This window comes from Myotis brandtii, unplaced genomic scaffold (genome assembly GCF_000412655.1).
Source record: "Myotis brandtii unplaced genomic scaffold, ASM41265v1 scaffold920, whole genome shotgun sequence".
NCBI lineage: Eukaryota > Metazoa > Chordata > Mammalia > Chiroptera > Vespertilionidae > Myotis > Myotis brandtii.
In genome coordinates, this window is record NW_005371792.1 from 204,809 (window position 1) to 231,727 (window position 26,919).

The 26,919-nt window shown below is 36.3% G+C and overlaps 1 protein-coding gene across 1 annotated transcript in view; it reads right to left on the minus strand.

Annotated features, from left to right (window-relative positions):
* The window catches only part of ATM (ATM serine/threonine kinase), a 128,643-nt gene that overhangs the window by 16,702 nt on the left and 85,022 nt on the right, over positions 1-26,919 (minus strand). Inside the window, exons 39-54 of the mRNA XM_014532886.1 lie at positions 24,518-24,673; positions 20,765-20,852; positions 18,817-18,905; positions 18,616-18,718; positions 17,291-17,439; positions 15,587-15,691; positions 14,285-14,404; positions 11,205-11,439; positions 10,359-10,526; positions 9,194-9,307; positions 7,580-7,800; positions 5,911-6,118; positions 4,252-4,365; positions 3,744-3,902; positions 3,145-3,283; positions 1,467-1,596 (exon numbers count right to left, since the gene is read on the minus strand). Of these exons, the coding sequence (XP_014388372.1) occupies positions 1,467-1,596; positions 3,145-3,283; positions 3,744-3,902; positions 4,252-4,365; positions 5,911-6,118; positions 7,580-7,800; positions 9,194-9,307; positions 10,359-10,526; positions 11,205-11,439; positions 14,285-14,404; positions 15,587-15,691; positions 17,291-17,439; positions 18,616-18,718; positions 18,817-18,905; positions 20,765-20,852; positions 24,518-24,673 (2,298 nt within the window). The remainder of the gene's footprint in view (positions 1-1,466; positions 1,597-3,144; positions 3,284-3,743; positions 3,903-4,251; positions 4,366-5,910; positions 6,119-7,579; positions 7,801-9,193; positions 9,308-10,358; positions 10,527-11,204; positions 11,440-14,284; positions 14,405-15,586; positions 15,692-17,290; positions 17,440-18,615; positions 18,719-18,816; positions 18,906-20,764; positions 20,853-24,517; positions 24,674-26,919) is intronic.

Here is a 26,919-nt window from a genome sequence, read left to right on the forward strand (position 1 = left end):
TGCTGTTCAGTAGGTATAAGGTTTCAGGTATGCAAGACGAAAAAGTTCTAGAGTTCTGTTGTGCTTGTAGTTCATAGTACTGGACTGTACACTTAAAATTTGTTGAGGGTAAACAAATAAATTGTACACATTCATTTATTGACTCATATATCTTAATAGCATTTTCTACTTTTAAAAAAATATGCAATATATTTGTATAGTGAAGATTAAGCACAACAGATGAATATATACTCATAACAAATCTGAAAAAAAATCCAATATCCAACAATGCAAAATTCTTAAATGTTTTGCATCCTATGAAAAATTACCAGACATGCAAAGAAGCAGAAAAATATGACCCATCATCAAGACAAAAATTAACCAGTAGGAAGAGAGGAAGATCGAATTAGCAGACAAAGACATTAAGGCAGCAATTACAAATATACTCCATATGTTCAGGAAGGTAGAGAAAAACATGAGCATGTGAAGGAGAGAAATGGAAGTTATTTTTAAAAAGGGAGAGCCAAGAACGAATGTCATGTGCTGTTGGTTAAGAACTGGAGCTATAACTTTCTGTTAAATGAAAGAAAATATTTGACATTAACAAGGCTTTAAAAAATGACACTACTTCCCTAAATATATCTTAATAAAAGTAGGGTATACAAAATTGGAATAGTGTCATTGAAAAATTATTGAAAACATGTCTTAACACTGACTTGTACATGTTAAGTCATCTGAGAAATAGTACTCACAAAATCATAATAAGGTAAATTTTAGAAAAGCATGGAGAGGAGTTCTCTAGGTTATAACTACTAAGTATGCATTTTCAGGAATTATTCAGCTAAATAATATTGATGGAATAGTTGGGAAGATATTAGTTAATTCACATAAAACAGCTATACTTCAAATCAAATAACTTTAGGTACTAACCACTGAATTGCAAACTCAAAGGAGAGATTTATAATGTAGTTAAAAATGATCATTTTCTAAACTATAACCTTTATTATTACATAGATCCCTGACCATAGGGTACTTATAGCAATAAAAGATCATTATTACATAGCTAAAAGGTCATTATTGCATAGCTAAATGTACATTATAATCAATTTTATATTGCAACACATACTGCATTGCTTAATACTGTAATACATCACAATCAATATATTATAATGCATATAGAACTTTAAAAACCAGTAACACAAGTAGGAACTTTCTTGCCAAGTTAAAAACTAATCTTGGCATAAGCACATGGAATTTTTCCTTCTGGCCAATGAAGATAACAGTCTACAGACATTCTTCATAAGAAAGATGGGGGTATGGGACTGACGGCAAAGGAAAAGAAAGCTGGAGAGGCCTTTATGCATTTTAAGGCTTGAGCACAGGAAATCTAATAAAGAAAAAAAACTATAGGTTGAAACAAATGAAATTGCCAGTATTTAACCAATTTTGATCTACAAAAAAGACGATTTCTAATGATTTAATCTAACACAGAGGAATTGAGTTTAATAAAATAAAAGAGTTGATGGTAAATTACCTTAATTTCCATAGTAGGAACAACAACATCTTCTAAGTCCTTAAGTTTAGTAATTGGCTGGTCTGCTGGAATTTTTATGCCTTCTGTATTTAAAATAAAGAGGTTTTAGTGGCAACCGAAAATTGAGGAACGGCACTGACTGTAAAGCACAATTCAGCAGATGCCACAGACCCTCCCTTCTGGCTGATCCGTGGTTTAGTCCCTGATTTAGAAATGAAGATCCAAGGGCTCGGGACACAATGTAGCTCAGGGTCAGAGCATAGTGATGGTTAATTTAACATGGCTTACAAATGCAGGTGCTGGTTACCTGGCCCTGGTAATCAGATCGAGGGGGACAGCTTGAGCACCTTGAGATAATGACATTTTTTTTAAGTCATTACATAAGATAATTACCTAATGTATTCCTGCCATACTATTAAAAGTGACTAAAGGGCCCTAGCTAGTTTTGCTCAGTGGCTAGAGCATCAGCCTGCAGACTGAAGTGTCCCGGGTTTGATTCTGGTCCAGGGCACATGCCTGGGTTGCAAGCTCGATCCCCAGTAGGGGGCGTGCAGGAGGCACTTGATCAATGATTCTCTCTCATCATTGATGATTCTGTCTCTCTCTCCCTCTCCCTTCCTCTCTGAAATCAATAAAAATACATGTTAGATAAAAAGAGTGACTAAAGGACATGACGGTATTTTTTGTTTGTTTAGAGCAGTGGTTCTCAACCTTCCTAATGCCGCGACCCTTTAATACAGTTCCTCATGTTGTGGTGACCCCCCAACCATAAAATTATTTTCGTTGCTACTTCATAACTGTAATTTTGCTACTGTTATGAATCGTAATGTAAATATCTGATATGCAGGATGTATTTTCATTGTTACAAATTGAACATAATTAAAGCATAGTGATTAATCACAAAAACAATATGTAATTATATATGTGTTTTCCGATGGTCTTAGGCAACCCCTGTGAAAGGGTTGTTCGACCCCAAAGAGGTAGTGACCCACAGGTTGAGAACCGCTGGTTTAGAGGAACACAATAAGTCTCATTCTTATTTTAAAGTAATAATTATTAAATTTAAATGTGAAGATATGATTCTAAACAAAATGGAATATCATTATTAAAGTATGGGGAGAGAGATACTTATAAGTGAATGCATATAATCAAAAATTACAGCATCTTATAATTATTTTAACAGACACAGCAAGAAGGATGGATTACATGCAAGGCATTCTATGGAAGAAATGGAGGCTTTTTCATTTTTAAGTCCTAGGGCACAGTGAGTATCTAACTATTTTAAAAACCTTTGACCCTAAAAAATCTTAGCTATTCAGTTATTTTAAAGGATGTGCTTCTATACAATTCTCTGCAACAGAAGATTACCCAGAGAAATCAAATAATTCAGTGTGGTCATCTATTATCAGTTCCACCAAAATATATTAAGTGAAAAAGTGAATGGTATTGAAGCCATTAGATAAAAATTAAGTTTTGGATCATGTGTGAATTGCAATCAACAGGACCTTTGTATCTGTAATTACAGTAATGTTTGTGATTTAAAGAGATTTATACATTAGGTTCTGTAATTAACATATCTCTACAGAGAATAACATAGCATGAAAGGAACACTCATTCTTTTAAAAACATACTTCTCTGAGTCTTCCACTGAGTGGCATCAAAGTTTGCTAATATAATATAAGCATCACAAAGTGTCTCAACACTCCTGACCATCTGGGGTCTCCTACTTCTGATAGCACTTATAATTTTGGTTGCAGCCTCAGTGCGATCCTATTCAGAAAAAACAAACAAAGAACAATGCATAAGAAAATACCTGACATTTCAACTTTTCAGATATAATAACAAAAGAAAAAAAAGAATGTATGCACACGTGTAGGCAATGAAAGGACTATAATCCCTCAGATCCAAACAAAACAGCTCCCTTATGAATGAAATACATAAAAGATATAATAATCTCAAGAGTAAGTGGCGTGGGTGCCTTTCAAAAATCTAGTTTTTATTTGCTCATTGCTGTGAGGAAAAAATGTAAAATATTACTGGTATCTCCTATGCTTTGAGAAATATTCAGAAATTTTGAACCAATTTTAAGTGGCATCATAATAACAAAGGATTTACAAACCGAATCTAGTCACAACACACATTCTTAGAATCCCTGGAATTTAAGAAAAGAATATTCTGGGAAAATATGAATATCACAATTCAAAAAGTTATATATGTTTAATCCAAATACCTCATCAAGCTGAGAGCTCTGTTTAGGTGCATTTTTAGTTATTCTACTCCTTCTTGCTGCCTCTGATTTTGTCAAAGATTCATCTTTGTTCGCATTTGCTAAGGCCAATATAATAAACAAAGTATGATGGGGGTGATCCATTGAAATTCTAGAGATGAGCTGTCACAAATGAAGAACTATTAGTTTTATGCAAACAAACAAAAAAGTAGAAGATCCACAACACTTTTCATTTTACTTAACATTGAGATATGTGTTACTGTACTAGATACCGCAGTGGGTGAGTGTGGGTTAGAGACAGGGTACATGAGGATAAGAGAGAAACTGAGTAATGTATGTGCAATGAGAGGAGACAAAAGGAAATCTTTGTTCTTGCCCTTGGCACAATAAATAGAGGACTAAATTTTTTTGTATTTCCATTTCTTAGAATGGAACAGCAGTACATACTTGATATAGTATATGATAATATAAAAGAAAAGCAATTGTTGTTTTGATTTCCAGGTTTACTTACATTATTGAGGATTTCATGAAATCCTAGGCCTCCCGTCATCTTGGTCCCCATTCTAGCAGCCAGTTGGTACATAAGAGGCAAAAACTTATATGATGGAATCTTCATTCCATATCTCTATCATTAAAAAAGAATACAAAATTAAGAAACAATGCATTTCAAATAGTCTCACATCTAAGTAAATAAATTACTCTAAGGCAGTGGTTCTCAACCTTCCTAATGCCGCGACCCTTTAATACAGTTCCTCATGTTGTGGTGACCCCCAACCACAAAATTATTTTCGTTGCTACTTCATAACTGTAATTTTGCTACTATTATGAATCGTAATGTAAATATCTGATATGCAGGATGTATTTTCATTGTTCGCGACCCACAGGTTGAGAACCGCTGTTAATGCTCTTCAACTAGCACAACCTTGTGGTTGTTAATAAAACTTCACTACATTTTTTCCTTATCATTTATCTTATCTGACAGTCTTTCTGATTGGCATTCTAGATTGATTCATCGTATTTGATCCTAAATTAAATTGTATTGAGAATTGAAATACTTGGCACTGCTTATATTCCAGTGAACCCAAGAACGAATGTGGATCTGGATCTGAGGACCATGGCGATCTGCACTCCTGAGCAGTCAGAGTATAATAAGATGGGGTAATTATTATCCCCTACATGCTAAAAGTAACAGGTTTGTGCACTAGTAACTGAGACTTGTGTCTATTATGAGTCTTACCATTCTTTTCATCCAGCAGAACCATTTTACTTTTAAGCTTCAAATGGACTGTCCTCCCCAAAATGTATATACACTTTAACAGCCAAGAGCTCAATTTTGAAAATGAAATTTATTTTAACTTTTGGGGTGTCCCTGAAAATGTATATGCACTTTAACAGCTGAGAGCACAATTCTGAAAATGAAATTTATTTTAATAAACACTGACTTTATAATTATTCAAAGTGTGTGTACATATTTTTGGGGATACCCTATATATAATTAACATAACTTTAATTTTAGGTGTCATCAATAAAATCTAAGATTTTTAAATAAAAACTTATGAAATACTGCTGCCTTGATACTTTCTTTAAAAAATTATTTTCCATTTACAAAAGAATTCTCTGTAAAAATTCTAGAAAAGCATAAAGCAGGCAAAGAAATCTACCTGTGACCTCATCATTTTTTTAAAATATATTTTTGTTGATTTCAGAGAAGAAGGGAGAGGGAGAGATAGAAACATCAATGATGAGAGAGAATCACTGATTGGCTGCCTCCTGCACGACTCCTACTGGGCATCGAGCCTGCAACCCTGGGCGTTGCATGTGCCCTTGACCAGAATTGAACCTGAGACCCTTTGGTCCACAGACCGACGCTCTATCCACTGAGCAAAACCAGCTAGGGCTGACCTCATCATTTTTTATTGCTTTCCAAATCCCCCTAGTATTCTGGGTACATTCCTGTGGTAATTGCAAAGAAATAGGAAAATACTGACCTAAATTCTCTCATCTCCATACAACACTGCATCATTAAAGCTAATTAAGTATACCTGTGCATACTTGAACCTATGTGTACTATGAGCACCAAGCCAAGTGCTAGGGATACAAAATATACATAATCCCTGATACTAAGCTTTTCAAGCACATGGTAGAATATCAGGTTGAAAAAACAACTTGCCTTCATCATGCCACTGACTTCAGAAACTCCAGAATTTTCAAGCCAGAGGGAACAAAGACGAAATATCCACATATCATGCCCTTCTCCACTTAACAGGCAACTGATGTAATTTTCAACAGCTTTACATAAGAAACGCTTCCGATCCTCTTTCAGTGCACGGAGTGCACATTCATCCAGCTCCAGCTCTCGCTGAACCTTTATTGTGTATCTTGCATTGAATAATTAAAGTAAAACACAAAAGCCGTCAAATTTATAGGACTACAAAATCATACATGATATACAACATAAGTGAAAAATCAGAAAAGGCAAAATTCTAAGGGTTATAAAGGAAACAAACTTACTTTTTATCTTTTTCTTTTACTTTTTGTCTTAAAGTAAGTTTGTGCAATTCAAAAGCTATCATAGACAACCAAAGACAGAGTGGACTCTACCTAAGGTATTTAGTTTACTTTATTCTCTCCTTACACTAAAATATACAGACCAAAGGCAAGTTGGAATAATAGGTTTAATTACATCAAAATAGGTAATCTTTTGTATTTAATTTCAACACCTCTTTTTTTTAATAACTAAAGGCCCGGTGCACGAAATTTGTGCACGGGTAGGGTCCCTAGGCCTGGCCAGCAATCAGGGCTGATCTGCGGGGCAACCAGCAGGAGATTGGGCACCCCCGCTGGCACCTGCCTTGGCTGGCCTGGTGCCACACGCACACCGGCCCCACCCCCTGCCACCGCCTCCTATCGGGGCCTGTGGGTTGGGGGTTTTATAACTAAAGGCCCGGTGCACGAAATTTGTGCACGTGTAGGGTCCCTAGGCCTGGCCAGCAATCAGGGCTGATCTGCGGGGCAACCAGCAGGAGATTGGGCACCCCCGCTGGCACCTGCCTTGGCTGGCCTGGTGCCACACGCTCACCGGCCCCACCCCCTGCCACCACCTCCTATCGGGGCCTGCGGGTTGGGGGCAGCTCCTGTGTCTGCCCCCTGGTGGACAGTGTGCATCACAGTGACTGGTCGTTCCACCAGTCGTTCCGCAATTCGGTCGATTTGCATATTAGGGTTTTATTACACAGGATACCAACAAACCAAAACAGCAAAACAAAAAGCTAACACCCATCCTATATAATGAAAAGGTAATATGCAAATTGACCCTAACAGCAGCAGAACGACTGGTCACTATGACACACCCTGACCACCAGGGGCCAGACGTTCAATGCAGGAGCTGCCCCCTGGTGGTCAGTGCGCTCTCACAGGGGGAGCTCTGCTCAGCCACAAGCCAGGCTGACGGCTGCAGTACAGGGGTGGTGGTGGGAGCCTCTCCCGCCTCCTCAGCAGCGCTAAGGATGTCCGACTGCAGCTTAGGCCTGCTTCCCGCTGGCAAGTGGACATCCCCCGAGGGCTCCCAGGCTGCCAGAGGGATGTCTGACTGCCAGCTTAGGCCCAATCCCCCGGGGAGCGGGCCTAAGCCAGCAGGTGGTTATCCCCTGAGGGGTCCCAGACTGAGAGAGGGCACAGGCCGGGCTGAGGGACCCCCCCAGTGCACAAATTTTTGTGCACTGGGCCTCTAGTATACTCTATAATGAGCTTAGAACCAGAACATGAATTCTGTGTATGTGTATACCTATAGTCACAGTATACCTGTTTATCGTGTCACTTGTAGACACCTAGTTAGTTACCTGTTATTGCTCTGAATATTATGTTCCCTAAGAAGGCCCACTTCCTCTTTGGCCCTTTTCAGGAGAGCTTGTTTGTTTTCAAATTCTGACGATTTCATGTAGTTTTCAATCCTCTGGTACTGAGTATCTGAGAACCGTGCTAATGAGAGAAATGCCTTCATTTGTCCATTTCTGAGCTCATCACTGCTTTCTCCATCATAATTTCCAGCAACTTCTACTGCCTTTAAGAAAACACAATCCGTTTATATTACATTTACAGGTACTAAAGGCATCTCAAGAATCACACAGGTCAAAGAAATACCTACACTAAAGTTTAACTTGTTTATGCACTAGCTAAATCATATGAACTGCACTACTTTCTTGACTTTTCAAAACAACTCTGATAGTTATGATTAAACTAAAGCAGTAAGAGGGAGAAACAGGAAGGTTGAAAGGGGCTGGAGTACAGAAGTCCTAATACTAGTTGCTGGGTGGTTGGGCTACAAATGAATAGCACAGGCTGACTTGCACATTCCTTAATCAGCTAGTTTTGTACATAAATAAATGGAGAAATTATCAGAAACAACTTGTTGAAAGAGTGGGTGCTGGTTGGAGGGACAAGGAAAACACATTTGAGCTTACTTTTAAAATATGCTCCTTCTTGGGAGAAAAAGGAGACATGTAATACTTTCAACAATAAAGAATTTAAATTTTAAAAAGAATGCTCTTTCTTTTGCAATATTCTATTCCATTCTGCCCTACAGTTATATAGAGCTACAGCAGTATTAATTATACTAATAAAAGCCTAGGTGGTTGTCACGCCCTCGCACGACGTTGTTACAAGTTGGCCATGCACACAGAGGAGGCGGGGCCTGGTGGCCGCTCTGCACAATGAGGCTTGGGGGTCCTGTGGCTCCACGCGGCACAGAGGACGCCAGTCCTGCGTCTCTGCTGCCTCGCGAGGAGGAGGTGGGTCCTGGCGGAGGAGGCGGGACTGGCAGGGGAGGGCAGGTGTGGGCGATTGGGCTGGCACGGCTCCACGCGGCACAGAGGACGCCAGTCCTGGGTCTCCACTGCCTCACGAGGAGGAGGTGGGTCCTGGTGGAGGAGGCAGGACCGGCAGGGGAGGGCAGGTATGGGCGATCGATCCTGCAGGGGAGGGCAGTTGGGAGCCATTGGGCCAGAAGGGGAGGGCAGTTGGGGGCCATCAGACTGGCAGGGGAGGGCAGTTTGGGGCCATCGGGCCGGCAGGGGAGCAGTTAGGCGTCAATCAGGCTGGCAGGGGAGCGGTTAGGGGGTGATCAGGCTGGCAGGCAGAAGTGGTTAGCGGCAATCAGGCAGGCGAGAGGTTAGGAGCCAGTGGTCCCGGATTGTGAGAGGGATGTCCAACTACGGGATCGGGCCTAAACCGGCAGTCGAACATCCCCCGAGGGGGTCCCAGATTGGAGTGGGTGCAGGCCGGGCTGAGGGACACTACCCGACCCCTGTGCACGAATTTTGTGCACCAGGCCACTAGTAATATATAATACATAGAAATTATACTTTATTTGCTTTTGAAATAAATTTGGCCTTGATGAAAAGATCAAGTTTTATGCATGCTAAACAACTGTCTTAAAGGTTGCAAGAAAACCTTACCTTTTCTAGATAGGTCTGCATGATGACTGCAGGATTTTCTAAGCAAGTTTCTGCTAACCAGTTGCCACAAACCCTCAGACATTCTGTGTATATAAGTTTTTGGTTGGGATCATCCTGCATATGAAAAGCAAAATCTTAAGATCTTAAAAGCATCATCAGGACTATACAAAAATATATTTCACTTAGGGAAAAAAGCAGGTTAACAATGTTTCTCTTTATCTGCTTTCACCACACAACTATTTTAATAATCCAAGTAAGTAAATTTATGAAATATTCACCCTCTACTTATTATTATTACTATTATTGGAATAACTTACAATTATTGAGTATTTGTTTATGCCAGGCACTTTCTAAGGGCTTTATGTATATTTACTCATTTAATCCTATGAAATGAGTATTATATTTAATTTGCAGAGTAGAAACTAAAATTGAGATACAAAGAGGGTAGGTAACTCCAGGCAGCCTTACCCCAGGGCCCATATTATTAAACAAAGTTTAAACATCATATCATATTGGCTCCCAGTACTCTGGCATAATAGTGATTTTTCTAATAATTATAGATGCCATACAAATGCTCAATACCAAAAGTGCAATGAGTTGATATTCACTAATCAGGTGCACGTCAGAAGGACATTATTGTGACCACACCCTTTAACACATTATGATTCCTACAAATGCCTCTACTTTTGTCCATTGTGTGCTGGAAATAAAGCTTTAGAGCAGCCAAATCTTCAATAACTAATAGGAAATGGTAGATAAAACATTAACATTATATTTTCAAAGTATTTGGATTGACAACCTAATGATTCCAACTTGCTTATTGTAAAACTTTTGTTCTCTCAAGCATTTTTCTCTTAGTTATTTCAAATTGATAGCAACTTCATGTTTGTTTCCCACATGTCCTTCCTGAATCTTATAGGAAAAGGCATTGCAATAAATCAAATAAATCTATCATAAGATGGACTGATATAATTATTTCAAATAGGAAAAATGAGTACTTTTTTAACCCTTTCACAAATATTAATTTTTCAGACTACTTTTTACAATTTCTTACTCATAGCAGTAATTTCAAGACTATAAAAATTATGAATTTATTAAAAATATTTAAAGCACCGTAATTTTTTTATAACAACGTATTAATTCAGCCAATTAAAAAGGAGTGAACCTCGGAACAACTGGCATCCAACTTCTTGATCATTTGCTTGAGAATACTCAGGGCAAGGCTCTGCTCCTGCTTTGCCCAGAATACTTGTGCTTCCTCCAGCTGCCACCCAGAAACTCCACAACTAGTTGAATTATATTGTTTAATTTGGAATATTGCCCTTTCAGGGAGCTGAAATGAAAAGAACACATGGAAGTAAATGCTTTCACTATTATTACTACTAGGATTCACTGAGTTCTTGACTCTGTCAGAACTGTCCTAGGTACATCTCCACCTGCCTTTCCCAGCCCTCACATCTGATTGTTTTTCTCACATATATGTATGTGTGGGTATACATAGTACATAAAGTCATTGAATTGGTAGGTATATCTTCTCATTTTATAAATAGGACATTGAGGCTTAGAGGAGGTAAGTAACTTGCTCAAGGCTTAAAATCAGGTCTAACTCAAAAATGGAAACCTTAGCTTAAACAATTATGCTATACTATATATATATATGTGTGTGTGTATAAAAAAAAACATATTCCTATTGAGTTCAGAGAGAAAGGGAGTGGAAGAGAGAGCTAGAAACATCAATGATGAGAGAGAATCATCGATTGGCTGCCTCTTGCATGCCCCCACCTGGGGATCCAGCCCACAACCCGGGCATGTGCCCTGATCGGGAATCGAACTGTGACCTCCTGGTTCATAGGCCAATACTCAAGCACTGAGCCATGCCAGCCAGGTGCTATACAGTATTTTAAGTGATCTCTGTCTCTCAATAACATTGCTTTTTTACTCATGCTTTCTATTTTCTAGGTAATAAAAAACCAGTCAAAAGGTGAGATGACATAGTTTTAAATTCAATTACCTGGGTGTTCTTGAAAGTTCGGGCTAGTATGGAGAGTTCCACAAGGTGCTTGGTGAGAATGTCCTTAAAACATTCTCTTTGGGAGTTCTCCATTTCTTTTTCCATCAAGAGCTCCAGGATGACTGTGCGCAGAGCCATGATAGGCTCCTGAAAACTAAAATCACTGTCTTTGAGAAGCTGGGAGTGCTTCCGCCACTTAATGTATACTTCAGAGGGTTGCCTTTCCACGACTGATCTGAAAGCAAAATCACAGAATTAATGTAAGCAAGAGAAATGGGGAAAATGTGTTATAATGCAGGGTCTAAATTTAAGATATAATACAAAGGAGTTTATTACAGTAACAGGAATGGAACTTCTAAATAATCCAAAATAAGGATCAAAGTTTAGAAAACTACAAAATGGTCCAAGCTCTGAGGGTCGACAGAGAGGTTACAGACAATGAACAGTTTTAAAATTTTTTCTTAAAAATACTCAGATTTGCTTGGCCGGCGAGGTTCAGTGATTAAGCATCGACCTATGAACCAGGAGGTCAAGGTTCGACTTCAGTCAGGGCACATACCTGGGTTGCAGGCTCAATCCCCAGTGTGGGGTATGCAGGAGGCAGCCAATTGATGATTCTCTCTCATCATTGATATTTCTATCTATCTCTCTCCCTCTCCCTTCCTCTCTGAAATCAATAAAAATACATATATTTTAAAAATACTCAGACTTCACAAAAAGCAGCATTTCTAAATATGCTGTCTTCTGAAATGAGAACACATTCATCAGGCCTGTCATACCAGATGCCCACACCTGTAGTCTTGCTTCAATGTTCCTGGTAGTAAAAGAGGACATGTCAGCAAGGCAATGAAATCAACTCATTAATTTCCTACTGTACCCGCCAGGCCTAGTGGATGACTCTATGCAGCTGGTAAAGAAATCGCAATCCCAGTGAAGGAAGTGTTGGCAAAGGTTTCATGGACCAACGTTATTTATTAAAGGAAGAGAAAAAGAATGCTGTATGATTCGTTTATATGAAGTTTGCTTCCCAGATGTTTAAACTAAGCAATACTGTCTAACCCTTCAGAACTACTGTGTTGAGAGAAATTAAGATGGAGCAGGGAGATAAAGAAGATGACAAAGTGCTGGCTAGTAAATGAAAGCTCTTTTACTTGCTTGATAAAGAAGGAAACAGTGACACACATTCATTGAACCAGAACTAATGATCCTAGAGCAGGGGGTATCAAGCATCTTAATCTCAGGAACCCCTTTTACACTCTTACAACTTACTGAAGACCCTAAAGAACTCCCATTTATTGGATTATAACTATCTATATTTACCATATTGGAAACGAAAACTGAGGAAAGTCAAATATATATTAATTTACTTAAATGACAATAATAAATTTACTATATATCCTAACACACACACAAAAAAATAACCACAGTTCTCAAAATAAACTTTAGTGAGAAGAATGGCGCTGTATCGTATTTCTGTGAATTTCTGATGTCTGGGTTAATAGAGATAGCTGAATTCTCATCTTTGCTACTATATTTGGTTTGTTGTGATATGTTTTGGTTGAAGTACATGAAGAAATTCTACCCTCATACAGATATGTAGTTGGAAAAAGGAGGAGTATGTTAATAGTCTTCTCAGATAATTGTGGATGTTTTTCTCTGATACCTCAAAAACTTCCACTGCACCTCATGAGAGAATGAGAACAGAAAAAGGAAAAAACATCTTATTATAAGTATGATTCATGGACCCCATGAATAGATTTGGGGACCCTCAAGAATATACCCCACTTAAGAACTACTGTTCACCAGCTCATCAAATGGCCCTCCACTCCCTTCCTTATAATTCTCTATCAGAGACAGCCAGTATCATTCTTCAGGGCTTTCATAAGGAATCTGTCCTCACTTTAGTGAAGACATCTTTCATTCAGAGGAACAGTTCCTGGATCTGTGGCAGTAAGAACTACCAACATACTTATTTATGAAAGTAGAAAGCAGTTTTGCTCCTTTATTCTTGTTAAGAAGAGCCACATCAATGGCTTTGTCTTTGTGCAATTTTGAAAAACTATAATTATTTTCTGACTCTAAAATTTCCTTTTCCTTTTTACTCACAAAGCATATTCCAAGCTCTAATGTAGCATAAAGGTATGGTGATCTTAGCAAATTACACCCCCTCTCCTTCCTCTTATAATAATAATAATAGTGACTCAGAATGACAGGCTACAGAGGGCCCTAGAGGCCATCAAATATAAACCCCCCATTTTAGATATGAGGAGAGTGAGGCCCAAAAAGGATAAGGAACTTTCTCAGGGTCATAAAATCCAAACTGAGATCAGTAGCATCCTGAATAACTGTTTTAGCTCATTTTTTCAATATTCTGGAGTGTTTCCCTCTCACCGTTATAAGATCAGAATGACAGGCTACAAAGGGCCCTAGAGGCCATCAAATATAAACCCCCCATTTTAGATATGAGGAGAGTGAGGCCCAAAAAGGATAAGGAACTTTCTCAGGGTCATAAAATCCAAACTGAGATCAGTAGCATCCTGAATAACTGTTTTAGCTCATTTTTTCAATATTCTGGAGTGTTTCCCTCTCACCGTTATAAGAGCCAATCTCCCCTACACACCTATTCCAAATTCACTGACAGTCACTGAATGTTTAGTATGAATCAGTCACCAGGAAAATGCACTGGGGATACAACAGCAAACAAGAGAATGGGCCCCACTTTTAGGAGCTTCTGGCATAGCATAGCAGAGTATATACAAAATGACACCAATGTCAATGCAGTGCTCCACAGAAGGGAGAATAATATGCTGTAGCAAAAAACATGAGGAAACACTTCCACCTGGGGTAGAAAAGAGAAAACAAAGTAAAGAGGAAAGCATCTAATACTAAAATTTAAAAACTTGAATTTTTACTTTCATTATTTTTGAAAATGTTTATTTTAATAAGAGTACAGTTCACTAATCAATTTACAACTTGATGAAAGGAAAGAAACAAACCTACTGATGGTCTCTATTTTTTTAAAGTCACAGCTGGAAACAAAAACACCACTGTTGAGGAATACAGTCATACGAGTCACATACCTTGAGAAAAGCTCCCCAATGCTTTCGAGCTCTCCAATGGCCTGCAATCTGCTAAGTGTGGGGTAGAGTGAATACACAGACTCCAGGCTGCCCTTACACAACTCTTCTACTTCTTTTACTCTAGTGGCAGAACAGACAAGACAATGAAAAAACTAAGGTTTTCAGGAAGATAAAAGTTCTCATCCTAGGCTTCAATTTTGATCTAATAATAATAATATTCACTAGCACTGGCCTAATGCAGTGAAAACAAAATAAGTTTGTTTGAATCGTACAGACCTAGATCTAAATCTCAGCGCTGCCACGTATGGCTGGAAAACTGGGCACATACTGGTTTCCTCTGAATCTAAGCTTTTCTCTTCCAGAATTATTTTGAACATTAGAGAATATATACATAAAAAAAGCCTAAGTGGCTAGAACATAATAAGCACCTAAATGGTAACAATATTATTTCTGTAACAAAATACAGGATTTAATAGGTAACTAGCTATTGTTAAACAAAAAACAATGTTACACTTGTTTGGTCTGTAACACGTTAAGTACTTTAATGTGCAATGTCTCATTTGTGCCCCATAACAAGACTGAAGTATTGACTTTACTTAAAAAAACACTAAAACAGGTATATTCCATACAAACTACTAAAGGAGATAAGATTAAAACTCTTAGAAAACAGGGGTGGCAATCAACAAATCTTTCTTGAGAGTTCAGCATAAAAAAACTGGCCTTGGGGTCGCAAAGGGAATTGTTTTTAAAGGAAAGAGCATGTTTGAACTACATAAACAAAGAAAAATGTATTACATAAGAAAAATAATGTAACAATTTATGTAAGCACCTAGCATTTGAGCATGCTCCTACATTTAAAACAAAAATAAAAACACCATAATATATATTTGACAAATGTGCATTAAAGAATTCTCTAACATATAACATTGAAAAAACAAAGAATACTTTTTCAAGATAGAGAAAACAATTAAGGTAGGCACACCCACAATTGGCATACCAATTTGCTTGCAGAAGATAAAACTCTTCTGAGCACTCATTTCTCAGATGTCAAAAAGGTAGGAAACTGCTAAAACCTGGATGTTGTCCCCATCCCCCATTTGCATTGTTTGAGTTTCAACACTAATTCACATGAATTTTTATTACACAGGAAAGTGTTTTTGAGAGGAGGGCAGAAATGACAAAGAAACAACCTGACTATAGCCACCAAGCTCTTATCCCTTCACCAGTGCAAATCCTTACATTGAAATCATTTGTCAAGTTTTCAGAAAAGAAGCCATGACATTAACTTTCTTTTTATAATACCTGGCATATTTGAGACTTTCATAAAATGTGGAGAATTCTCTATCTCTCAGAGACTGCAAAGCATTGTACAATGATTCGTGGTAACTGGTTCCTTCTATTCCTTTGCTGTAATTTTAAAAATAAAAGAAAAAATACATTTAAAAACAGAACCTTAAGATATGCATGTATAATTTAATCAAGAGACACAATTTTAAAACTAAAATTAAGATTTCTCCATTATAAAAAGCATTTCTAGAAATTTCAGTTAAGAAATACAAAAAATTTGGTCATTTAAATTCTTTAAGCAGAAAAAATGTTTCTCACATACTGTGCGGGATTCTAAATATGCTATATTTTCACTTTTTTATTCATTAAACACCAACTATGTGCCAAGCACTAAGTACCAGGTTTAGATGCAAAGTCAGATCAGATTCATTTTCATGGAGTTTATGTTCCAGTTTGGAGAAGATGGACAATAAATAAGAAAAATATAAGGTAGTGATAAGGGAGATGCAGAGAATTAAAACAGAGTAACAAAACTGAATCAATGTTTTAGAATGGGTAGTCAAGAAAGGTGTCTCTGAGATGTGATATTATTAAACTAAAATCTGAATGACAAGAAGCCACAGACATGGTAATGGGGAAAAAGAAGATACATGTAAGGCCTTTAGGTAGAAACAGCTTGGCCTGATGAAAAAATAGAAAAGACCTTTGTGGCTGAAATAGAGCAAGCAAAAGAAGAACAGTATATGGTGACTTATATAAGTAGGCAGGAACAAGTTCATAGACTATAATGTTTTAAAAATATGAAAGTAGCCCTAGCTGGTTTGGCTCAGTGGATGAAGCATCGGCCTGCAGACTGAAGGGTACCAGGTTCGATTCCGGTCAAGGGCATGTACATTGGTTGCGGCACATCCCCAGTAGGGGGTGTGCAGGAGGCAGCTGATCAATGTTTCTTGCTCATCGATGTTTCTAGCTCTCTATCCCTCTCCCTTCCTCTCTGTAAAAAAAATCAATAAAATATATTTTAAAAAATATGAAAGTATATCTCTAATTTTATAGTAATCCAATAGTTTGAAATTGGAAAGAAATGCCCATTAGTAAAAAAACAAACAAAAAATAACTTCTATGAAGTCAGTTAAACATACAGTTAATATGATTTAATTTTTTGTTGTTTACCTCATCAAAAGACTTTTTAACATAGATACAAAATCATTTATTAATTAGGTATTTGGCTTTTCATTCAGAAAATGAGGTGATCCTACAAATATTATCATCCTGTGTTAGTAATTTAGCAGTATTTTTTTATAAAAAATATTTCATAAATAAAGGTAAACAGTCTTTTGTATACATCCAGTCAATAACAGTGCTAACTGATTAACTAAAATGTTTGCAGCAGGGAGTGGGGAGGGAAATGGATATATTTTTCTTTGGATTTATAAATATAAGTGAGAAGATTCTCATGAGAAAATACTTTTTATATTTCTATTTTCAAATATACTTGGGGGTAGGGGTAGAGATGCCTTAATGGAAGAGAGTGAAATGCAAGTCTAGGTACATCAACTGCTTATTGCTATCTTATTTAAGCATGTAGGCATATCTTCAGCTTGCAAGATCTCAAAAACATAAAAACAGAAATCCTGTTATAGTCATAGAGCAATATTTTAAAAGTGTATTGTTTATAAATAGAGAAATGATGATTAAAAATGTCAGAGTTCTTCTTACTTAACAGAAATGCAGTGGTCCCATTGCATATTCCTCCATGCTGCTTGGTAATGAAGTTCCTGTAGTTCAGCACACCACTCTTTATTTTCATCATCTAATCCTTTTAAGTAGACAGAAAGAATATGACAGAGTCCCAAATTCTGCAAGGCCTGAGCAGGAGTTTAAAGAAAAAAGTAAGTAATCAAAGATAACAGAAAACTAGAAATAAAATATAACAATCAAACACGCAAAGTAACTTTTAAAAAAGTTTAGTAGTGAACAATATTTCATTTAAAATTCCGAAGTAATGGTAGCTATGTTCCCCCAAAACATAAAGATAGAGCTCAAAGGACTCTAATATCTGATGGAAGAATGGTTAAGGAATAGTAGCCACTAACAGAAATGATACCTTCTGGGACCAGCTCTAATGCAAACTATTAGAAATAGTTTACATGAGATTATCCAGGTGGACTTAATTCATTACCTAGCACACTGTACACCAACCATGTCAAGCATGTGGCCCACAATGAGTATTTTTGCAGCCCAGCCAATATAATGGTATGCAAGAAATGTTTTAATAAAAATTTTGTAACTTAATTTTTACAATATCCTGTTATACATAATTATTAATAACGAACTATAACGTTCGCTAATGACCGATTACTATAATAGTGTTGCATTCACTTCCCTTACGCGCCTTACACACAGGCGCACCATTTCTCTCCACTAATGCTACCAGTGAATATTTTAGCAGCTGATTGCCACGTCATTAGTCTTGGACTGACTTGTTTGGTGTGTGCAACAGGAAATATTTTGCTTTTGGAGAACAAGAAAAATAGGTTTATTTGCATTAAGCTTATTAATTTGTGCAGTTATTCAGTGTCTGGTAATTTAATGTTCAAGAAAAAATATTAATTTTTATTAAAATGTTCTATTATTTTATGTTAATGATTACTCATTTATTTCAGTCCTTTGTCTTTAGCATGTCTCTATCGAAATAAACCTATGTTTCTATGAAAATTGAAACTTTTTTTTTTTGCGGCCCACATAAACTTAAACCTTATTTGGCCCATGTAAGCCTTTGAGTTTGATATGTTTGCTGTACACAGTCAAGAAATATCTCCTAATATTAGCTAACAAGATTATCATTAACACTATCTTTTAGGTCAGTGACCTGTCTTATTTACCTGTGCATCCCTCTGACTTTTTAGCCCAATGCCTGAAAAAACACATAATTTCAGTCTTACACCTAGAATTTATCGAGCTATATAAATATCCCACTGACACACTGAAATCATCTCAGCACTGCACTTTTAGTGCTTTACTAAAGCAGGAAAAAAAAATACCTGAATGATCCCCGCCTGGCGTGTTGGCGAAGAGATTGCTGTCTCAAGGTCATATGTCACTAGGGCTTTCTCCCACATTGCTTCATGTTCATATGTTCGTAGTCTATAATTAAAGATTTCAAAATACCTTTGAGTTCTACATGTATGTGACTCCTTTACAAACAGAATTATAATACCATTACCTAGAAAAATGCAATTTACCTAGTAAGGGGTTGTAGCATTTTCCCTCCGCCACAGCCATACAGACTGTCTGGCTCCCCTATGCTTCTGTAGATTTCTAAGAGCAGATCCTAAAAACATGGAAACAACAAAAAATGAAGAGGAAAACTATCACTTTATGAATTTAGCAAATTGGAAGTTCACCAACATGTAAATCTCAACTATAAATGCTATATTATAAAATAAAATATGATATTAATTTGGATTAGGAACACAAAAAGATCCCAGATAACCGAATGACAATGTAAATTAATACCTGAGAAGAGTTGCTCACAATTTAATGAATTAGATAAGAAATAAATCCCAACTGACTAGGCTTTTAAAACATGCAAAAATAATCATTAAAAACACACACCAAATAATCCTGTCAATAGCTAAAACTGTTGATGGGAAAATGATGTTCTGAAGCAAAGTCTGATTCTTGAAAATGGAATTTAGTTAAAAAAAAAACATACAAACTCAAATCTGCATTATGTTATAATTGGTAAAATTTGATATGGATAAAGAAGAAGTTTGATGACTCAAATCTTTGCTGTGAAATTTACACAGGAAAAAGATAATTATTTTAAAATAATCTCAATAAAATTAAAATTAAAATTGAAAAAGTAAGAAACTGTATTGCATAGGAAATCAATAAAGCAATTTAACTGCCTAAAAGGTGCTTGCTTTGAAGGATATTGCTTAAATAAAAATTCATTGATATTGGCATCACTGTGTAATTGTAATTAAACTGTTTCTATTCATAAACATGAATTCAAGTCTCAGTGTTAAAACATTTAGTATTTAAGCCTAGTACAGTGCTTGGAACACAAAAAATATTCCAAAAACTAAAAGAGGATAAGAGGATAAAGAAGTAAATAGGGAAGGAGAAAAATTGGGAGAATGGAATTTTAAAAAGGTAGATAGAACATATTTCAAGCAAGGCATGGTTGATGGTGCCAAGTGTTAAAGAAATGTTAAGAAACATGTTGAATGAAAGATGACCACCAGACTTAGTAACATGAAGTTTACCAGTGTCATTAGCAAGTGCAACTTCAGTGGAGAGAGTGGAAGGAGAGGAAATGGAGACACCAACTAGAGAGAACTTTTTCACAAAGGTTTGCTGTGAAGGGAAGGGAGAAAAAGAGGGTGGCACACACACAAAGAGACATAGGGACTAGAAAAATGATTTTGTATTAGTTTGCAGGAAAATGATTTTAACAGGAAAAGTTTGATATGTTGAGAGAGGGCACAGCACAATTTTTTTTTTTTTTTCTGAAAAAGAGCTGTTGAAAAACAAAGCACAGGAAGAAGGATTAGTCTGCGGACAGAAGGAAAAACCATTTCTCTACGATGGGAGCAGATGCAGGGAGATTTCTATGATAGTAGGTTGTGGTGGGATTTCCTGTCTATGTCACCCGTTTTCTCCAGAAGTAGGAGGAAAGCTAAAGCTAAAACAAAAGCAAAGCCAAAAAGATGAGAGAAGTTGAAATTGTCATTTTAGAGAAATAAGTTTACCTCAGAAATTCAGTAAGAACAGGCCAATTTAAGAGTAGATATTAAGAAATGTATTGAAGGCCTGAGATGTGACCAATACAACAAATAAGTAAACCAATAAATATGTAATTATAAATGTTAAGTACTATAAGGAAAATGAAAAATACATGGTATCAATTACCCTATGATATAGGTTTTACATCAATCTTTCCAATAAAGGAACTCAAGGTTGGAAAGGTTAAGTAATTGGTGCAAGATTATACAACTTAGTGGTAGAGTCAGGATTAGAACTCAAATTTTCTACTCCAAGGCCTAAGCTTCAAATCATGAATTTATGTACATGACAGTCCAAACTTCAGTTTGAAAATCAAATTATATCTATACAGTCTCTATAACAAAATAATATGAAGTATAAAATAAATATTATCACAAATAGTAGGCCTATAATATTTACCTGTAAACTTATTCCAGTTTCTTCTTTACTTTTTTCACTCAAGCTAGAAATGGTTGTGCTTTGGCTTCCCTCTTCAAATACAAGATTTCTGTTTGTCACAGAATACATATTTTAATGAGATGCTTGTGAATGCATAGACTATAGACTTTGATGGAAAAACTAACAATGGTCACAAATAAAATATAGTAAACCATTTATACCTTAAAACATAGTATCACTTAGGCTTAGAATGAAAAACAAATTTGTGATGTGAATATTAATTTTTCAATGAGAATTACATTTTAATGACAATGTTATGTATGGGAAGGCTACATGCCAAAAATGCTTATTTATACAAACAGGCCTGTTTAAAAATAGAGTAGCTGCCACCCAATTTAGTTCCCAACTGTTCTGCCAGTATTTTTACCTAAAGTTCAACCTCATTAATAATCACAGGCACACAAATTAAGATCACACTAAAACACCACTTAAACCGGATAAATGGGCAAAAGATAAGACGTCTAATAATATATTGCGTTGATAAACCTATACCCAAGATTATAAACCTAGTAAGTAGTAATAAGGATTAGAACTCAGATTTGTCTGCTCCAAGGCCTTAGCTTTAAACCATGCATTTATATGTGATATTCAGTCCTATAAATACTTTCAATTCTAAAATCATGCCACATACACAGTGCCTATAAAATACTATCATATGTGACAGCACCTCTATTATTTACATATAAACTTATTCCAATTTCTTCTTTACTTTTTCCACCCAGACTAGAAATAGTACTTCGGCTCCTTTCTTCAAATGTAAGGCTCCCTATTTATCCACTTCTCACGAATCACATTTCTGAGAAGCATGCAAATTGGTATAACCACTTGAAAAAACAACTTGGCACTATCTTATAAGGTTAAAATTTACATACCCTGCGACCTAGTAATTCTACACTTAGCTCTCTCTCAGGGACAGGGGAATGGTTAAATTAATTGTGGCATATTCTCCCACTGGTACACTATATGGCAGTGACAAATTGATGAACTACAGCAACACAAAACATAAACAAATCTTACAAAAATATTAAATGAAAAATCAAGCTGTAGAAAAATACACATAATTTCTTATAAAGCTCAAAAATAAGGAAAACTGCAATATATTTATGAGCTCATACTCACATAACAATATCATCTAAGTGAATGATAAACACAAGACAGAAGATAACATTTGCATCTTGGAGGAAGCACAGAGGGATGGGGCAGAGACCACTCATTAATATAATGGTGCTGAAAACATTCTATTTTGCTTTATAACCCTTATACATAGATACTGCATATATTTCCTTATTGGCAAGTCATACAGAAAAAAGTCAGTTTTTAGAGAAGAAATCTGGAAAGTAGGAAAAATATTAGAGAGTATGATTCTAGTCTACGGCTGTCATTCATCCAGGCACACGGAGTTTCAGGACTCCTGTCAGGAACATTAAAATGACTGAGGGTGTGAACTAATAACACCTATTGTCTAAATCCTGTTTGAAAACGTTTTGACTTCTAAAAAAAATATGGACACTAAACGTTGAAATCTCACTATTTTCTCAGGAGCAAGTTACAAGTAAGTAAAACTTCATATGTATTTTTTGGAATAGCTAATATGGAAGCATTTTGATATTAAATAACAAATAGAAAATTTAAGAGAGCAATTCACTTCTTGGACCCGACAGTGTGTAAACTGTTGATTTGGTTTTTGCTCACAATTATGCTTTCCCTGATCACTTTAAATTTACAAAGTCTCAGTTCACCTGAGCTACTGAACAAAACTGGCAATCCCTACATTTTACACACCTCTTATCTCTGTTTGCACTCCCCCTCCCATCGGGCATCAGGAAAAAAAAAATCAAAACCAGACTGTGAAAGCAAACAACAAGCACTATTTATCTGTCAAGCACATTTTCCTAAAGTTTACCAAAATAAAATCGAGGCACTCCTGCTTGACAGACAATTAATTTTTCAAAAAGTTGACACATTCCATATAATTAAAGATGCTTTTATTTTTACTCAGAGAAGAGTGCAATTATACACTCCAGATTAGTAAGAAATACCATTCATTCTATGGAACCAAACTACTGAAGCACATTTGGATTATAATTACTGCTACCAAGTATGCAGGCCCTGACTCAAGATTTTAAGATTTTAAGAATAGGCAATAATCAATTTCTTACTCAATACACACTTTAAGGACAACATGCTTGTCTTCGATAGGAAGTCTACTGTGATTGTGAACATATCCATTACATATTATACACATAATCTACATATTGTAGATTTTTTCCAGTTTTCAACTTGAAAGTAGAAATTAAATACCAAACCAGAGAATTAAAAAATCAGTCCAAGTCTACTAAATTAATTATGTTTGGACTAGGATCTGAATTCTGGTTGCTGATTTTTTCAGTCTAAAAACCATACTTCTTCCAGCTTAATGGCAATCCAAAATGGAAATTAATGGATTAAAAAGCTGTGGTATATCTATACAATGGAATACTACACAGCTGTAAAAAAGAAAGAACTTTTACTATTTGCAACAACATGGATGGAACTAGAGAGCATTATGCTAAGTGAAGTAAGCCAGTCAGAGAAAGATACATATCACATGATCTCATTCATATGTGGAATATAATGAACAACATAAACTAATGAACAAAAATAGACCCAGAGACATAGAGATGTGATCAGACTGTCAAACCACAGAGGGTATGCAGGGGAATGAGGAGGGGGCGGGGGGAGATCAACCAATGAACTCATGTGCGTATGTGCATAACCCATGGACACAGACAGTAGGGTGATGAGGATTGGGGGGGAAGAGGGGTTGGAGAAGGCAATGGGGGGGGGAGGGAAAGGGGACATATGTAATACTTTCAACAATAAAGATTTATTTTTAAAAATAGAAATTATAAGTAGCAAGCATGAGAAATGTACCAACATTATACATATTTGCTATTTCAATTTTTAAAAAATTTATCTTTATTATTGAAAGTACTACAGATGTACCCCTTTTATCCCCATTGACCCCTTCTAGTCAATTTTTTAATACAAGTGATTTTTGTGGTGGAAAAGTGAAGCTAACTATAAAAATAAACACTAGGCTATTTCAAGTGAATAAAAATTTGAGGACAAGTGGGATTATAAATTACATTTTTCACTCTTGAACTTTCTTGGCTGTTTTGTTTCTCACTATTATCTAGGACTACACTTATTAAATTCTTATGAGAGTTCTAACTTAGAGGAAAAGCAAATTAAAGTATTAGAAATTCAGGTAGGTAACAAACACAACAATGAAAGTGATGTAGTCACAGAAAGAAATCAGTTACATTATTTCACAGTCAACAAGTAAAATAGATCTTGATTAAGCTGAGTGAATAGTAGTAAACTTAATTTAACTGAAATCAGGGAAACATTCAACCATTTGAAAAATATTTATTGTTCACTTATATTGTTTCCAATGCCAGTTGCTATGGGAATATAGGGGGAAAGTATGATCTCTGTCTCCCAGTAGCTCCTTGTATAATTTTTTACAATTCTTAAATAATAAACATCTCAATTTATTCCAGAACAGAATTCCTTATTTCTTTTTAAAAATATTATTTCTCTTTTTAAAGACAGAAAACTTCTATCTAAAATATCTTTTAAATGTGAGAACAAAATAAATCTTTAATATAAAACTTCACTGAAACAAAGTCAACACTAATTTTTAAAAACAAAACTTGTAAATTCCATTACCTTTTCTCTTGATCCTCCGTGTTTTTCTTATCTGCGTAGATTTCTGCATAGAGTAATGCCGTAAAGTGAGCAGCACAAGACTGAGCTACCTTGGCAACTTCTAGATAATTCAACTCCAGCCAGAAAGCATCATCAAACACTGTTCCTGAGGAAGATCTAAAGAAAAATTCTAAATGAAGTCATGTCCATTTCTTTAACTTCAATATTAAAAGAAAAGTATACTGATAGAAAATACAATGGAAGCAAGTACTAGTTTAAAAAGAATATCACATTCAAATAACCAAGAACCACATTTTCCCAATATGTAGTCGTCCCTTGGTATTTGTGGGGGCTGGTTCCAGGACCCCAGGCAGATACCAAAGTTCACAGATGCTCACGTACCTAATATAACATGGCACAGTATTTGCATTCCTGTATACTTTAAATCATGTCTAGATCACTAAAATATCTAACACAATGTAAATGCTATATGAATCATTGTTATACAGTATTGTTTATGGAATAATGACAATACTATGACAAAGAAAAAAAGTCTGTACATGTTCAGTACAGATGCAACCATCATGGCCTTACTACATATGACATGTCAGCAACGAGGTAAAATTTCTTTTTTCGAGTATTTTTGATCTGCAGTTGGTTGAATATGTGGGTGTGGAACTTGTAGATGTGCACTCATGGGTATGAAGGGCCGACTGTATCTATAAACAACTAAGATAACATGGCTGAGGAGCCCTATGTGTCAACCTTTTTGGATCAGACACCCTTAGAAAATCTGATGAAAGCTGTGGTCTATCATCCTATACAAACTTGGGGTTCATACTTCCCCTCCACCAAGGGCTATTTGGGCTATAAGCTAAGAATAAGCTACACAGAATAATAATGCATACACAAATCTTTTAAATGGCCGATTTAATAAAAAATTATTTATTTCTTCTAAGTCACGGTTACATGTACTTCCTATCTGCAGTTCATTTCCTCCTTAGTTTTTTGGTCTAGGTTGAGTTATTTAATAAAAACCTTCCACTGTGGTAACAGTGGGTCAGAACTGGACAGGATCATAGATATTACCTTTTTCTGAACGAACATTATAGAGATGTGATATGGTTAAGAACTCTGGATTTAGAGTAGGATACAGCTAGGTTCCAAACCAGCTGGATCGCTTACTACAAACTATCATCTCCAGCAACTTAACTGCTTAAGCCTCAGTTTCCTCACTTGTAAAACCTAGGAACAATATATATCTCCGAGAATAGTTGCAGTGAGTAAATAATGCTTATAAGGCTAATAATAAAGTGCCTATTATACAGTCAACATTTAATGATAGCTCTTCTGAGGAACTTGAAGTTCAGAGATCACAAAGTTTCAAAGTATCAGGCTTGGACTTGAACTCAGGTCCCTTACCCTTTAGTCTATGTCTCATTCATAATCTCTCAAGGAATCTTCTTTAGTCTTATTCAGAGTTCAAACTGAATATTAAGAATTTTTATCTTCTCCCGAGGCCTACGACTGTAAACCCCATTCTACTTCGATGATAAGCCTGGAATTAATGATTCAAAGGTGAAACTGCCTCCCACTACTGAGAAAAGAGATGCTTCTGCAATAGTTAGAGCTTAAGGGTTTTCTCAGAATAGAATCTGTTACAAAGCAGGCAGGTGAATCAGTAACTTTCTCACTAGAAACGAAGACACTGAAAGGCCTAACACAACACTTCTTCTTCTAAAAAAGGAGTAGAACGGTATGAGGAGAACACAGAGGAATTTATTTTATTTTTTTGTTAATCCGCATCCAAGGATATTTTCTCCATTGATCTTTAGAGAAAGTGGAAAAGAGGGAGGGGGAAAGTGGGAGAAGAAAAAAAAAACCAAAACGTGTGTGTGTGTGTGTGTGTGTATGTGTGGCGGGAAACAAGCCTGCACCCTGACCAGGAATGAAACCAGAGACCCTTTGGTGCATGTGCTGACGTTCCAACCACTGAACAACACCAGCCAGGGCCAGAGGAATTAATTTTTAAGACATAAATGCATTTAGGTTAAACATAACTTTTCACTTTTCTCCCACATCTTCCTCCCATCCTTAATCAACTACTGCCATACCACATGAGACATCAATTCCTACCTACTTAAGTTATAGGCCTACTACATTATTTCTTCAAAGTTCAGGTTAACTCTGGAGCAGTATAGATCAGTCAGATGACTGACTCACTCCAGCAATTCCTGTATTCACTGTTAATCTCATGAGAAATAATAGGGAGAAAGATATGGTATTGTAGCCTGGCCGGTTAGCTCAATTGGTGCTGTGGTCCTAATGTGCCAAGGTTGCGGGTTCAATCCCCGGTCAGGGCACACACAGGAGGCAACCAATGAATGAATGGGTGGAACAACAAATCAATGTTTCTCTCTCTC